This window comes from Cherax quadricarinatus, unplaced genomic scaffold (assembly GCF_038502225.1).
Source record: "Cherax quadricarinatus isolate ZL_2023a unplaced genomic scaffold, ASM3850222v1 Contig148, whole genome shotgun sequence".
Classification (NCBI taxonomy): domain Eukaryota; kingdom Metazoa; phylum Arthropoda; class Malacostraca; order Decapoda; family Parastacidae; genus Cherax; species Cherax quadricarinatus.
Window position 1 is genome coordinate 4,269 of NW_027195174.1, and position 15,412 is coordinate 19,680.

The 15,412-nt window shown below is 39.4% G+C and overlaps 1 protein-coding gene across 1 annotated transcript in view; it reads right to left on the reverse strand.

The window, feature by feature from the left end:
- Window positions 1-2,746: 2,746 nt before the first annotated feature.
- l(3)80Fj (lethal (3) 80Fj) overlaps window positions 2,747-15,412 on the reverse strand; it is a gene marked incomplete at its 3' end in the record, with an annotated part of 271,490 nt that continues 258,824 nt past the window's right edge. The window contains 1 exon segment of the mRNA XM_070080109.1: window positions 2,747-2,895. Within this exon segment, the coding sequence (XP_069936210.1) occupies window positions 2,747-2,895 (149 nt within the window).

Consider the following 15,412-nt stretch of genomic DNA (forward strand, 5'->3'; position numbering starts at 1 on the left):
GTGGAGGGAAGGCAGGGTAGGGGTCGGCCTAGGAAGGGTTGGAAGGAGGGGGTAAAGGGGGTTTTGTGTGTGAGGGGCTTGGACTTCCAGCAAGCGTGCATGAGCGTATTTGATAGGAGTGAATGGAGACAAATATTTTTTAATGCTTGACGTGCTGTTGGAGTGTGAGCAAAGTAACATTTATGAAGGGATTCAGGGAAACCGGCAAGTCGGACTCGAGTCCTGAAGATGGGAAGTACAGTGTCTACACTCTGAAGGAGGGGTGTTAATGTTGCAGTTTTATAACTGTAGTGTAAAGCACCCCTCTGGCAAGACAGTGATGGAGTGAATGATGCTGAAAGTTGATCTTTTCCGAGCCACCCTGTCTTGGTGGGAATCGGCCGATGCGTTAATAAATAATAAATAATATACAGTGGTCCCTCGTTTTTTGTAATTAATCTGTTCCTGGAACTGTGACTAATATCGAAATTGACGATTTTCGAATCCACTTTCCCCATAAGAAACAATGTAAATCCAATTAATTCATTACAGACACCCAGAAGTATCAATAATTTTTTTTTTACCTAAAAGATAGATGTACACACACAAAAGAATGAACATTCAACATGACAGTTACCTTTATTGAAGGTTGTTGTTGATGAACGGAAGACAGGGAGGAGGAGAGTGGGAAGAGAGGTTATTGTTCGGAAGGGAAATCCCCCTCCATAAGGACTCTAGGTCACTTCACGGGTCACTTCCCAAGCAAAAATATAGATTTACATGCAGAAAGGAATACCAAATAAATGTAAAGCCCTAATAAAATGTAAATGAACATTGGTAATAGGGGTAGTTGATGAGTGGAATGGTCTGCCTAGTAGGGTGATCAAAGCTAAAACATTGGGTAGTTTCAAATTTAGGTTGGATAAATACATGAATGAGAGGGGTTGGTTTGAATCGGGCTTGCAAATGAGTAAATAGGTTTATCAAAGCTTATTGCTTGGGTAGCAGTTATGCTGTTAGTGGGTTGGATTTGTGAAGGACCTGCCTAGTATGGGCCAACAGGCCTATTGCAGTGTTCCTCCTTTCTTATGTTCTAAAAGCTATGGCTTAGGTAGTTTCAAATTTAGGTTGGATAAATACATGAGTGAGAGGGGTTGGATTTGAGTCAGACTTGCACCTGAGCTTATTGCTTGGGTAGCATTTGTTCTGTTAGTGGGTTGGATTTGTGAAGGACCGGCCTAGTATGGGCCACCAGGCCTGTTGCAGTGTTCCTCCTTTCTTAAGTTCTTATGTTCTTATTTAACATCACACTAACCTTTATTGAAGACTTGGTTGTGTGAGGAGGGATGGCGAGTTTATTGTTGGAGAATATGACACTAATATCAACTCTGCGGCTTATTTATCTATCACAATTCAACTAATATGACATAATAAACAACACTAATAACATAGAAACATGGAATATACTCTAGAATGAATAAAATAAGTCATTATGTATGTCACAAGGTGTTGTGTTGTGTTGTGTTGTTGGGTGTATAAGGGCCATTGAGAGTAAGCCATCCATAATGGAGGTGAAGCAGCAGCTGGGGCGGCGGTGTTTTCTGTAGCCCTATATAACTCCAACAACATTGGAGGAGTTAGTAGTATTGCTGAATCACTGAAGAAGGCGCCCTCTGCCACCATCACAGCCACTACCACCGTCTACCACCATCACTACCACCTTCTACCACTATTGCAACTGCTACCACCATCACTACCACTTTCTACCATTGTATGTTATTACAACTGCTACCACCATCACTACCACTCTATACCACCATCAACCACTATCACAACTGCTTCCACTCTACCACCACCACCTTTGTATTTTTCTACAAACTTTTTCTTAAATTATGTGTGTTTCTCACATTCTTTACCAAAGGGCTGGCACTAGAAGGTTTCTTTGGAGCCATGGTGACTTATTTAGCAGTTTCAAGCACTAAAATAAATGGAATATTATGAAATGTATCATATGAACTCGTGGGATCATCCTCACTCACTGATAAACAATGGCACACTGGCTGGGAACGGAGTGTAAGACAGCTCAGGGCTGTGTGTACACGTCCCAGACGAGCGACTATTTGAGAGTCAAACGACGATTCACGAGCCAATGTTTTGACGAAAATAACGTTACGATTTTCGAAAATTACGACTATTGAGCCTTACGATTATCGAGGGACCACTGCATATATTTCTTCTTTCTTTCAACAAACCGGCCGTATCCCACTGAGGCAGGGTGGCCCAAAAAGAAAAACCAAAGTTTTTCTTTTTAAATTTAGTAATTTGTACAGGAGAAGGGGTTACTAGCCCCTTGCTCCCAGCATTTTAGTCGCCTCTTACAACACGCATGGCTTACGGAAGAAGAATTCTGTTCCACTTCCCCATGGAGGTAAGAGGAAATAAACAAGAACAGGAACTAGAAAGAAAATAGAAGAAAACCCAGAGGGGTATGTATATATATATGCTTGTACATGTATGTGTAGTGTGACCTAAGTGTAAGTAGAAGTAGCAAGATGTACCTGAAACCTTACACATTTATGAGACAGAAAAATGGACACCAGCAATCCTACCATTGTGTAAAACAATTACAGGCTTTCATTTTACACTCACTTGGCAGGATGGTAGTACCTCCCTGGGTGGTTGCTGTCTACCAGCCTACTACCTAGGTACCTGTATCTTATTCTGCAGTTACCATTAAAGAGGCTGCATAATAACAACGTTATCTTACCTGTATCTTATTCTCCAGTTATCATGGAAGAGTCCAGCCTCCAGCTCTGGCAGCAGTAAAGTAATTGCTGACTCAGCATATGTATTTACTATTCTCTGACCTGCTTTCAGCGCAGTCTCTCGAACAAACTCATTCTCATCTGCAAGTGCCTGAAAAGAGTATTGATTTAAGGTAATATTTCAATTAATATTACTCAGTACGAGCACAGAACATTTACAATGATATTAAGCAAAGAAAGGAAACACATTTACCGTTCCTCATTCTCAACTGTTTCCCAGAACTGAATTGACATCAATCCCAACATAACTACTCATTTACTGTTTAGAGTACAGGGACTGTTCTTCCTGCCTCATCAACTTCATTATTACTCTGTCTACACTACAAATGAACATTAAATACAAACTACAACATGTTCCATCTACTTTAATGTGCTTCCATATCCCAGCTGGATGTTTAAGTTCTTACCTCAAACTCTTTCATGCTTTCCTTCTAACCCTTCATAGGACATCAACACCACCTTTCATCTACCCTAGATTTGTACATCCCTTTTGAAAACTTCTCTTGCTCTATCCTTTCTAAATGACTGAACATTTTCAGTAATACAGTAGACCGTCATTTAACACGGTAGTTATGTTCCTGAAAACACCGTGTAAGATAAAAAAAAAACCGTGTTAGATGAACTGAAGAACTTGTGGGAAAAATAGGGTTATGTTCCTGATAGCCCCAAAAACCCCAAACAACTTTTTTAGGCCTCCACATCTTACAAAAATAAAAGTGAACATGTAATTGTAGTTCAATGTTATGTATTATGTTGTTTTTACTGCTTAAGACTACAAATGTAACAGAAATAACAATATTTCTTACCTTAAATTGTGGGTGCTGATCTTAGTGGATGATTGTGAAGAGAGTGGAGAGTTATGTTGTGGTCCTACTGGACTGAGGTGGATGGTAGAGGTTCTGGTACTTAAGTTGATGGTTGTACTGGAGTGTCTAAGTCATTCTGTCAGTTAAGTCATTCAGTAAGTCAGTCAAGTCATTCAGTAAGTCAGTCAAGTCATTCAGTAAGTCAGTCAAGTCATTCAGTCAGTCAGTCATTCAGTCAGTCAGCCATTCAGTAAGTCTGTCATTCAGTAAGTCAGTCAATCAGTCATTCAGTCAGTCAGTCAGTCACACAAACTTATGTTTACCACTTTTTATGTCTGCAGAGTAACACCTCATGGCAACAGGATGTCTTGTCTAATATCTTTGTTTCCTTCGTTAATTCTAAGACTTAATGAAATGCTTACACCTTTTCTTGCCACTTTGAGCAACACTGGTATGCCTACTGGGTGTCATGATTGCTTGGCAGATACAAGATATAGCAATTAAAAGATCAAAACACAATTCACAATCACAAGCTTGTAGCAGAGAAGTTGGACTGGACACGTATGAAGTACAAATGCTAGGATGGTTGGGTGGTGTTGGGGGTGTGACTGGAGACAGCGGGAGGTCTTTCCCGCTGAACCACAACATGGCAGCCGCTTGAGGGAAAGGGAAGTTTTTTTTCCTTCCCACAAACTGAACCGTGTTAAATTCATCATACGACGTTACATAAAATTGTGCCGCAATTCTTCAATCGTGCTATACCCAAATCGTGCCAAATAAACTCGTGCTAAATGATGGTCTACTGTATGTCATCTACTTCCTGAATAAAACCTTTTATACCAAGTATAATATCTATGTTAATGCTTTCTAATAGCTCTAAGCATTAAGGAATACTGCACCCTAGAAGTGGAAAGCAAACATTCACAGAGAGAACTGAAGTGGGAGGATTGGAGAGAGTACCTAGTGCTTCCTCACCTCACCTAAGACCAGTAATAGGCCTTATCCTGAGCCAAGAAAATATCAATGACCTGCCAATAATATTAATAATATTTTATTTCACCATGATAGAACTGTACATACCTATAATCACAGTAATTCCCAATAATAATGATACAAATGTACAATAAGAAGAGCTACTTAAGCCCCCAGGAGTAATCAAATAAGATTCAACAGGAGTGAGCAATGTCAAGTGGTTTTCATGATTTAACATGATGTTGGTGTGAGAGCAAGGTAACAATAGTGTTTGTATTCTGAGGGGGCGTGAGGATGTTGAAGTTCAGAAGGTCATCCAAGCTGTGATGTCAGCAAGCTTCTGGCAAGACAGTGACTGAATGAATGACAGTGAAAGTGTTTCGTTTTTCAATACATCCCACACCGGCTGGTGTGTTCAAAGAAAAAATAATGAGAAAAATAAAAACAGAGGCTAGAAAAAAAAAAAAAAGATTCCAGCAAAACCCCAATATGCTGGAGATGTATGGTCTAATATGTGGCTTCCAGAGATCAATTGTAAGACATGCAGGGTCATGTATATTGTAAGACATGCAGGGTCATGCATATTGTAAGACATGCAGGGTCATGCATATTGACACTGAGGGTAAACTGGACACAAAGTATCATACAACACTGAGAAGCTGCAAGTAAATAATAACAGTAAAGTAAAAAAGGACCCAGGGTAAATATAACACCAAGCAGAGCACCATAAATATAACACCAAGCAGAGCACCATAAATATAACACCAAGCAGAGCACCATAAACCACATCAAGTCAGCAGCATATTCAATATTAGCAAACCATACAGCATCATTCAAGAGTCTCAACAAATTCAAAATCAAATTTTTATTTCTTTGCAAAATTTACCATGTGTGAATTACATGTTATAAGGAGTCTATTTCATGCATAGTTTACTATGTGTAATTACAATACTGATTTGCAAGTGCAAAGAAATCCACTATCATGCCGAGGCATTTCAGGCAGACTAAACCATGTTGGTTATGGGTGTTGAATTTCAAGTTTCTGACAAGGTGCAGACCCAGAAATTTTCCCTAATTATGTTTAGCATACTGTTTAGCTGGCCCTCATTTGCTCTACTCCCAAACATAATGTAAGTTTTGTCAATATTAAGTTTAAGTTTATTAGTGGAATAAAGGAATCCTTCAGAACATTATGGAGTATGCAGTATATACTTGGCCAATTATCTAGTGAATAAGTCGCATGGAGCCAACACTGGTACAGCAAATGCAGAAGTTTGACATAGACCAAAGTTTTGCAAAGAGACAAGTACCAGAATTGAGAGGAATGCACTAGAGGGAGCAGCTGAAGCATATAAACCTGAAACCTTGTCACAGAGAAGCACTAAGGAAAACTTGATTATGACAAATTTTTAAGAGGAATTGATAGGGATAACAGAGTTAAGAGGACCAGAATCAAGAGGACACAGGTGAAGTTGAAGAAAAAACAACAAATAAGAGTTGACAGTAAAGTCTTGCAAATGTAGCTGAGTACACACACACATGTACTGATTGACCAGCACATAAGTAGCACCTTCAATAAAAAAAAAAATTACTATAAATACATAAATACATATGTAAATCTATACATGCATTTGCTCAATATCATGAGCAATATAAGCCAATATCTAACTTACCCCTTCTCTCTAAAATCTTTGAAAAATTAATTCATAGGTAGATCTATTCCTACCTCATCTCCCACAACATATGAAACCCATCAGTTTGGATTCAGGTCTAATAAAAACATGAATGCTATTATACACATGCTAGAACTAATATACACTGCTCTTGAGAAAAAAGAAGTCCCTCTGGGAATCATCATTGGTTTATTTAAGGATTTTGGTATAGCTGACCATGATTTGTTGCACGTAAAATTAACACGCATAGTTCCTTTGTATAAAGGCAAAGGGGATAAAGGAGAGTGCAAAAATTATAGGGGGATAAGTCTGTTGAGTATACCTGGTAAAGTGTATGGTAGAGTTATAATTGAAAGAATTAGGAGTAAGACGGAGAATAGGATAGCAGATGAACAAGGAGGCTTTAGGAAAGGTAGGGGGTGTGTGGACCAGGTGTTTACAGTGAAACATATAAGTGAACAGTATTTAGATAAGGCTAAAGAGGTCTTTGTGGCATTTATGGATTTGGAAAAGGCGTATGACAGGGTGGATAGGGGGGCAATGTGGCAGATGTTGCAAGTGTATGGTGTAGGAGGTAGGTTACTGAAAGCAGTGAAGAGTTTTTACGAGGATAGTGAGGCTCAAGTTAGAGTATGTAGGAAAGAGGGAAATTTTTTCCCAGTAAAAGTAGGCCTTAGACAAGGATGTGTGATGTCACCGTGGTTGCTTAATATATTTATAGATGGGGTTGTAAGAGAAGTAAATGCGAGGGTCTTGGCAAGAGGTGTGGAGTTAAAAGATAAAGAATCACACACAAAGTGGGAGTTGTCACAGCTGCTCTTTGCTGATGACACTGTGCTCTTGGGAGATTCTGAAGAGAAGTTGCAGAGATTGGTGGATGAATTTGGTAGGGTGTGCAAAAGAAGAAAATTAAAGGTGAATACAGGAAAGAGTAAGGTTATGAGGATAACAAAAAGATTAGGTAATGAAAGATTGAATATCAGATTGGAGGGAGAGAGTATGGAGGAGGTGAACGTGTTCAGATATTTGGGAGTGGACGTGTCAGTGGATTGGTCTATGAAAGATGAGGTGAATCATAGAACTGATGAGGGAAAAAGAGTGAGTGGTGCACTTAGGAGTCTGTGGAGACAAAGAACTTTGTCCTTGGAGGCAAAGAGGGGAATGTATGAGAGTATAGTTTTACCAACGCTCTTATATGGGTGTGAAGCATGGGTGTTGAATGTTGCAGCGAGGAGAAGGCTGGAGGCAGTGGAGATGTCATGTCTGAGGGCAATGTGTGGTGTGAATATAATGCAGATAATTTGTAGTTTGGAAGTTAGGAGGAGGTGCGGGATTACCAAAACTGTTGTCCACAGGGCTGAGGAAGGGTTGTTGAGGTGGTTCGGACATGTAGAGAGAATGGAGCGAAACAGAATGACTTCAAGAGTGTATCAGTCTGTAGTGGAAGGAAGGCGGGGTAGGGGTCGGCCTAGGAAAGGTTGGAGGGAGGGGGTAAAGGAGGTTTTGTGTGCAAGGGGCTTGGACTTCCAGCAGGCATGTGTGAGCGTGTTTGATAGGAGTGAATGGAGACAAATGGTTTTTAATACTTGACGTGCTGTTGGAGTGTGAGCAAAGTAACATTTATGAAGGGATTCAGGGAAACCGGCATGCCGGACTTGAGTCCTGGAGATGGGAAGTACAGTGCCTGCACTCTGAAGGAGGGGTGTTAATGTTGCAGTTTAAAAACTGTAGTGTAAAGCACCCTTCTGGCAAGACAGTGATGGAGTGAATGATGGTGAAAGTTTTTCTTTTTCGGGCCACCCTGCCTTGGTGGGAATCGGCCAGTGTGATAATAAATAAAAAAATAAAATTAACACACTATGGTATACGAGGGCACTCCCTCAACTACCTAAAGTCATACTATAGCAACAGAAGCCAATGTGTGTACACAAATGAAGCTAACTTCCCACAGGAAAGTGTCCTTGGCCCACTTCTCTTTCTCATTTACATCAATGACCTACCAAATGCATCTCAACTACTCAAACCCAGATGACACTACATACGTCTTCTCTCACATAAGCCCAGCCATACTAGCCAACACTGTAAATGCTGAATTAGAGAATATCTACCAGAATGATGACTAACAAGCTTACTCTGAATACTGACAAAACCTATTTCATTCAGTTAGGAAACAGAGCTACAAATGTTCCACTTATCATAATGATAAACGGATCACTTGTCACAAGACTCACAGAGGGAAAATTCATACGAATCCCCCTTGACAGTAGCCTCAAATTTCAGGCACATATACAACAAATTTCCAAGAAAATCTCTAAGATCGTAGGCATACTATCAAAGATACGGTACTATGTTCCACAACCAGCTCTCCTTGTCCTGTATCACTCACTCATTTACCCTTATCTCACCTATGGAATTTGTGCATGGGGCTCAGCAACAATAAATCATCTCAGACCACTAGTAACCCAGCAAAAGGCTGCAGTCAGAATAACAAATTCCCACTTCAGACAGCATACTCCATCAATATTCAAAAGTCTAAACATATTTTTATTTTTTTTATTATCACACCGGCCGATTCCCACCAAGGCAGGGTGGCCCGAAAAAGAAAAACTTTCACCATCATTCACTCCATCACTGTCTTGCCAGAAGGGTGCTTTACACTACAGTTTTTAAACTGCAACATTAACACCCATCCTTCAGAGTGCAGGCACTGTACTTCCCATCTCCAGGACTCAAGTCCGGCCTGCCGGTTTCCCTGAATCCCTTCATAAATGTTACTTTGCTCACACTCCAACAGCACGTCAAGTATTAAAAACCATTTGTCTCCATTCACTCCTATCAAACACGCTCACGCATGCCTGCTGGAAGTCCAAGCCCCTCGCACACAAAACCTCCTTTACCCCCTCCCTCCAACCCTTCCTAGGCCGACCCCTACCCCGCCTTCCTTCCACTACAGACTGATACACTCTTGAAGTCATTCTGTTTCGCTCCATTCTCTCTACATGTCCGAACCACCTCAACAACCCTTCCTCAGCCCTCTGGACAACAGTTTTGGTAATCCCGCACCTCCTCCTAACTTCCAAACTACGAATTCTCTGCATTATATTCACACCACACATTGCCCTCAGACATGACATCTCCACTGCCTCCAGCCTTCTCCTCGCTGCAACATTCATCACCCACGCTTCACACCCATATAAGAGCGTTGGTAAAACTATACTCTCATACATTCCCCTCTTTGCCTCCAAGGACAAAGTTCTTTGTCTCCACAGACTCCTAAGTGCACCACTCACTCTTTTTCCCTCATCAATTCTATGATTCACCTCATCTTTCATAGACCCATCCGCTGACACGTCCACTCCCAAATATCTGAATACGTTCACCTCCTCCATACTCTCTCCCTCCAATCTGATATTCAATCTTTCATCACCTAATCTTTTTGTTATCCTCATAACCTTACTCTTTCCTGTATTCACCTTTAATTTTCTTCTTTTGCACACCCTACCAAATTCATCCACCAATCTCTGCAACTTCTCTTCAGAATCTCCCAAGAGCACAGTGTCATCAGCAAAGAGCAGCTGTGACAACTCCCACTTTGTGTGTGATTCTTTATCTTTTAACTCCACGCCTCTTGCCAAGACCCTCGCATTTACTTCTCTTACAACCCCATCTATAAATATATTAAACAACCACGGTGACATCACACATCCTTGTCTAAGGCCTACTTTTACTGGGAAAAAATTTCCCTCTTTCCTACATACTCTAACTTGAGCCTCACTATCCTCGTAAAAACTCTTCACTGCTTTCAGTAACCTACCTCCTACACCATACACTTGCAACATCTGCCACATTGCCCCCCTATCCACCCTGTCATACGCCTTTTCCAAATCCATAAATGCCACAAAGACCTCTTTAGCCTTATCTAAATACTGTTCACTTATATGTTTCACTGTAAACACCTGGTCCACACACCCCCTACCTTTCCTAAAGCCTCCTTGTTCATCTGCTATCCTATTCTCCGTCTTACTCTTAATTCTTTCAATTATAACTCTACCATACACTTTACCAGGTACACTCAACAGACTTATCCCCCTATAATTTTTGCACTCTCTTTTATCCCCTTTGCCTTTATACAAAGGAACTATGCATGCTCTCTGCCAATCCCTAGGTACCTTACCCTCTTCCATACATTTATTAAATAATTGCACCAACCACTCCAAAACTATATCCCCACCTGCTTTTAACATTTCTATCTTTATCCCATCAATCCCGGCTGCCTTACCCCCTTTCATTTTACCTACTGCCTCACGAACTTCCCCCACACTCACAACTGGCTCTTCCTCACTCCTACAAGATGTTATTCCTCCTTGCCCTATACACGAAATCACAGCTTCCCTATCTTCATCAACATTTAACAATTCCTCAAAATATTCCTTCCATCTTCCCAATACCTCTAACTCTCCATTTAATAACTCTCCTCTCCTATTTTTAACTGACAAATCCATTTGTTCTCTAGGCTTTCTTAACTTGTTAATCTCACTCCAAAACTTTTTCTTATTTTCAACAAAATTTGTTGATAACATCTCACCCACTCTCTCATTTGCTCTCTTTTTACATTGCTTCACCACTCTCTTAACTTCTCTCTTTTTCTCCATATACTCTTCCCTCCTTGCATCACTTCTACTTTGTAAAAACTTCTCATATGCTAACTTTTTCTCCCTTACTACTCTCTTTACATCATCATTCCACCAATCGCTCCTCTTCCCTCCTGCACCCACTTTCCTGTAACCACAAACTTCTGCTGAACACTCCAACACTACATTTTTAAACCTACCCCATACCTCTTCGACCCCATTGCCTATGCTCTCATTAGCCCATCTATCCTCCAATAGCTGTTTATATCTTACCCTAACTGCCTCCTCTTTTAGTTTATAAACCTTTACCTCTCTCTTCCCTGATGCTTCTATTCTCCTTGTATCCCATCTACCTTTTACTCTCAGTGTAGCTACAACTAGAAAGTGATCTGATATATCTGTGGCCCCTCTATAAACATGTACATCCTGAAGTCTACTCAACAGTCTTTTATCTACCAATACATAATCCAACAAACTACTGTCATTTCGCCCTACATCATATCGTGTATACTTATTTATCCTCTTTTTCTTAAAATATGTATTACCTATAACTAAACCCCTTTCTATACAAAGTTCAATCAAAGAGCTCCCATTATCATTTACACCTGGCACCCCAAACTTACCTACCACACCCTCTCTAAAAGTTTCTCCTACTTTAGCATTCAAGTCCCCTACCACAATTACTCTCTCACTTGGTTCAAAGGCTCCTATACATTCACTTAACATCTCCCAAAATCTCTCTCTCTCCTCTGCATTCCTCTCTTCTCCAGGTGCATACACGCTTATTATGACCCACTTCTCGCATCCAACCTTTACTTTAATCCACATAATTCTTGAATTTACACATTCATATTCTCTTTTCTCCTTCCATAACTGATCATTTAACATTACTGCTACCCCTTCCTTTGCTCTAACTCTCTCAGATACTCCAGATTTAATCCCATTTATTTCCCCCCACTGAAACTCTCCTACCCCCTTCAGCTTTGTTTCGCTTAGGGCCAGGACATCCAACTTCTTCTCATTCATAACATCAGCAATCATCTGTTTCTTGTCATCCGCACTACATCCACGCACATTTAAGCAACCCAGTTTTATAAAGTTTTTCTTCTTCTCTTTTTTAGTAATTGTATACAGGAGAAGGGGTTACTAGCCCATTGCTCCCGGCATTTTAGTCGCCTCATACGACACGCATGGCTTACGGAGGAAAGATTCTTTTCCACTTCCCCATGGACAATAGAAGAAATAAAAAGAACAAGAGCTATTTAGAAAAAGGAGAAAAACCTAGATGTATGTATATATATATATGCATGTGCGTGTCTATGAAGTGTGACCAAAGTGTAAGTAGGAGTAGCAAGATATCCCTGTTATCTTAGCGTGTTTATGAGACAGAAAAAGAAACCAGCAATCCTACCATCATGCAAAACAGTTACAGGTTTTTGTTTCACAGTCATCTGGCAGGACGGTAGTACTTCCCTGGGTGGTTGCTGTCTACCAACCTACTACATAAACATACTCACCATAAAGAACATCCATACTTATTACTGTGCCTACTACATACACAGAACACTACACTCGTATATAAACCCATTGCTCACTCTTTGATGTTCCCAGTGTCCATCTCACATTTAAAAACTCTATAGACATAAAGGGCCCAAAAATTTGGAATTCATTACCAGTGAATACCAAAGGAACCCTGTCTGAACATCAATTCAAGACACTTCTTAAAAACCACCTACTCACCCAAAAGTAAATACATACTCGGTACTTAACTTTACCTACAAAGCTACCAAGTCACTCTTTCCAGTCTCAAAATATGACAGCTCACTGTAATACTCCCCTATCTTCAGAACCTCAAAAGTAAATGCCAAGAGTACAATAAATTCTCATATTTTAACCTAGTGCTAATGTTGAATAACATATTTAACTCTTTCAGGGTCCAGAGGCCAAATGTCAAAGTGCACGCCAGGGTCCAAGAATTTAAAAAAAAATCTTTTGTTATTTTTCTTATGAAATGGTAGAGAATCTTTTTCTGAAGGTAATAAAACAAAAAGTATGAAAATTGATGGAAAACTGACAAAATTATGCTCTCGCGAATTTTGATGTGTCAGCAATATTTGCGCATCACCAGTTTCGCCGACTTTGATTCCCATTTTAGGCAAATTACATTACTCCAGTTGGCCAAATTCTTAGTTATTTCTCTAGTATTACTTTTATTCTATCAATTGAGCACAAGAAATCACCCAGACAGCTGTTTCAACTACAAAATAAAGTGATCGGAAATTGGTAATTTGGCCAATTTAAAGCAAAGTTCCAAAGAATATTTTAATTTCAAAATTGGGTCCAGAATAAACAATGCTGGCATTCCTGGCACTAAACTAACATATCCTCTGTTCATTAGTTACGTTTTCAGGCTTTACAAATGAATTCCATTTGGATTTTTTATTCACATAATGAATTTTTATTCAAACCAAAAAATAGAAGATTTACTGTTATGCAATATTGTAATAATTGTATAAATAACATCATCACATTTGTGAATGTACATTAGACCCACCAGCTGGCGCGTATTAGGCGTGTGAGGTCATTTGTTTACTCTTGAACACTGGCAATAATTTAACATTTCCGCTATTTTGAGCTCAGTTTCAAGCCATTTTCATTAATAAAACCAATCAAAATTATCTCTATTTCTGTAATATATCTTCCATTCTATCAAATGAGACCAAGAAATCGCAAATACAATTATAAAAACTATACGAAAAAACACTGCAAAGTTACTGTTTTAATCGAAAATTAATGTCTCAGTTTTTTTTCTCTCATTATGCACTGTGTGCTGCTGGATTTGTTTTATGTGGTGCACACTTACCACACAGATGTATTCTCTCATATCTAGGCCCAAATTTACTGCTCAGAGCTTATCTGAGTGAGCTGAGCTCATGGTTTGGACACTCAACTGAAAGCCGTAGAACTATGGCACGGACCCTGAAAGGGTTAATAGTTGTATAACCTATTGTACAATTAGTGCAACCTGATCAAACTATGCTTTGTACATCTAATGTTAAGTAATCAGTAATCTATTATAAAGTTTAGACTGCCCGTAATGCCAAAGCATGACAGTGGCTCTCTTTGCACTACAAATCAATTGTAAACCCTCACTGTAAACTACCTATGTAAATATACTTACTACAACATGTCAACTACATCATAAACTTGCAAGGAAATAAAAAAATTGAATCTGAATTTGAATAGATAAAGCTTTTTCATCAATATAATCAACATACATTTGCTCTCAGTATCTGTAATCATCTCAACTGTTATTCACTCCATTGTATCTGCCTAAGGTTAATAATAAAAAACATACGTCTTCTCTACAAGTCGTATTAATCCTTTGACTGTCTGTTGTACAAAGACGTCTTACGAGCCAGTGTTTTTGATGTATTAATATGCCACAATACTAGTGGCTTTAAATCAAGCGGGGGAAAGCTGGTAGGCCCACATGTGAGAGAATGCGTCTGTGTAGTCAGTGTGCGCAGTATAAAAAAATCCCTCAGCATGCAGTGCATGAGAAAAAACAAAACTCAAAGTGTTTTTGGATTAAAACGCAGATTCTGAGGTGTATTTTCGTATAGTATTTATGGTTGTACTCTCATTTTCTTGGTCTCATTTGATAGAATGGAAGAAATATTACAGAAATAGAGATGATTTTGATTGGTTTCACGATGAAAAGGACCTTGAAATTGAGCTCAAAGTAACGGAAAAGCGTGATTTTTGCCAATGTTCAAGAGTAAACAAGTGATGACAATGTCCAATAAGTTTCCAACTAGCCATTCTAATACACAGTCAAGAACGGGTTGCCATTATTTATACAATTATTACATTAATGCAGTAGTCTGCATTATTGTAATAATAAAAATCTTCTTTTATAAATAAAATTTCAAAATAGAAAGCAAGAGTAATATAAGAGGGGCCTGGAGGTGTGACTAATGAACAGAGAAAATGTGCCAGGAATGTTTGCATTGCTTATTCTGGACCCTATTTTGAAACTGGCATTTTTTTTTGATTTGCATGAAACTAGCCAAATTGCCAATTTCTGACCACTTTATTGGGTAGCTGAAATCAGTAAACGGGCAGTTTCCTGTACTCAATTAATAAAACAAATGAAGTTCTAAAGAAATAGCTATTAGGTTGGTTGACCGGAACAATGGAACTGGCTGAAAATAGGGCTCAAACTGGGCAAAATCGCCGATGTGTATATATCGCTGAAATCGCTAACTGCGCAAGCGGAATTCTTTAAGTTTTCCATCAAATTTCACACTTTTGGTGTCATTACCATCAGGAAAAGATTCTCTATCATTTCAGAAGAAAAGATAATTTTTGTTTTTTGTAATATTTTGCAACCTTAGGATTTGGGGTCGCGACAGTTAACCCTTTCAGGGTCCGTCCCGTAGATCTATGGCTTTACGTTCAGGGTCCAAACCGTAGATCTACGCCATGAGCTCAGCTCACTCTGATAAACTGTGAGTGGTACA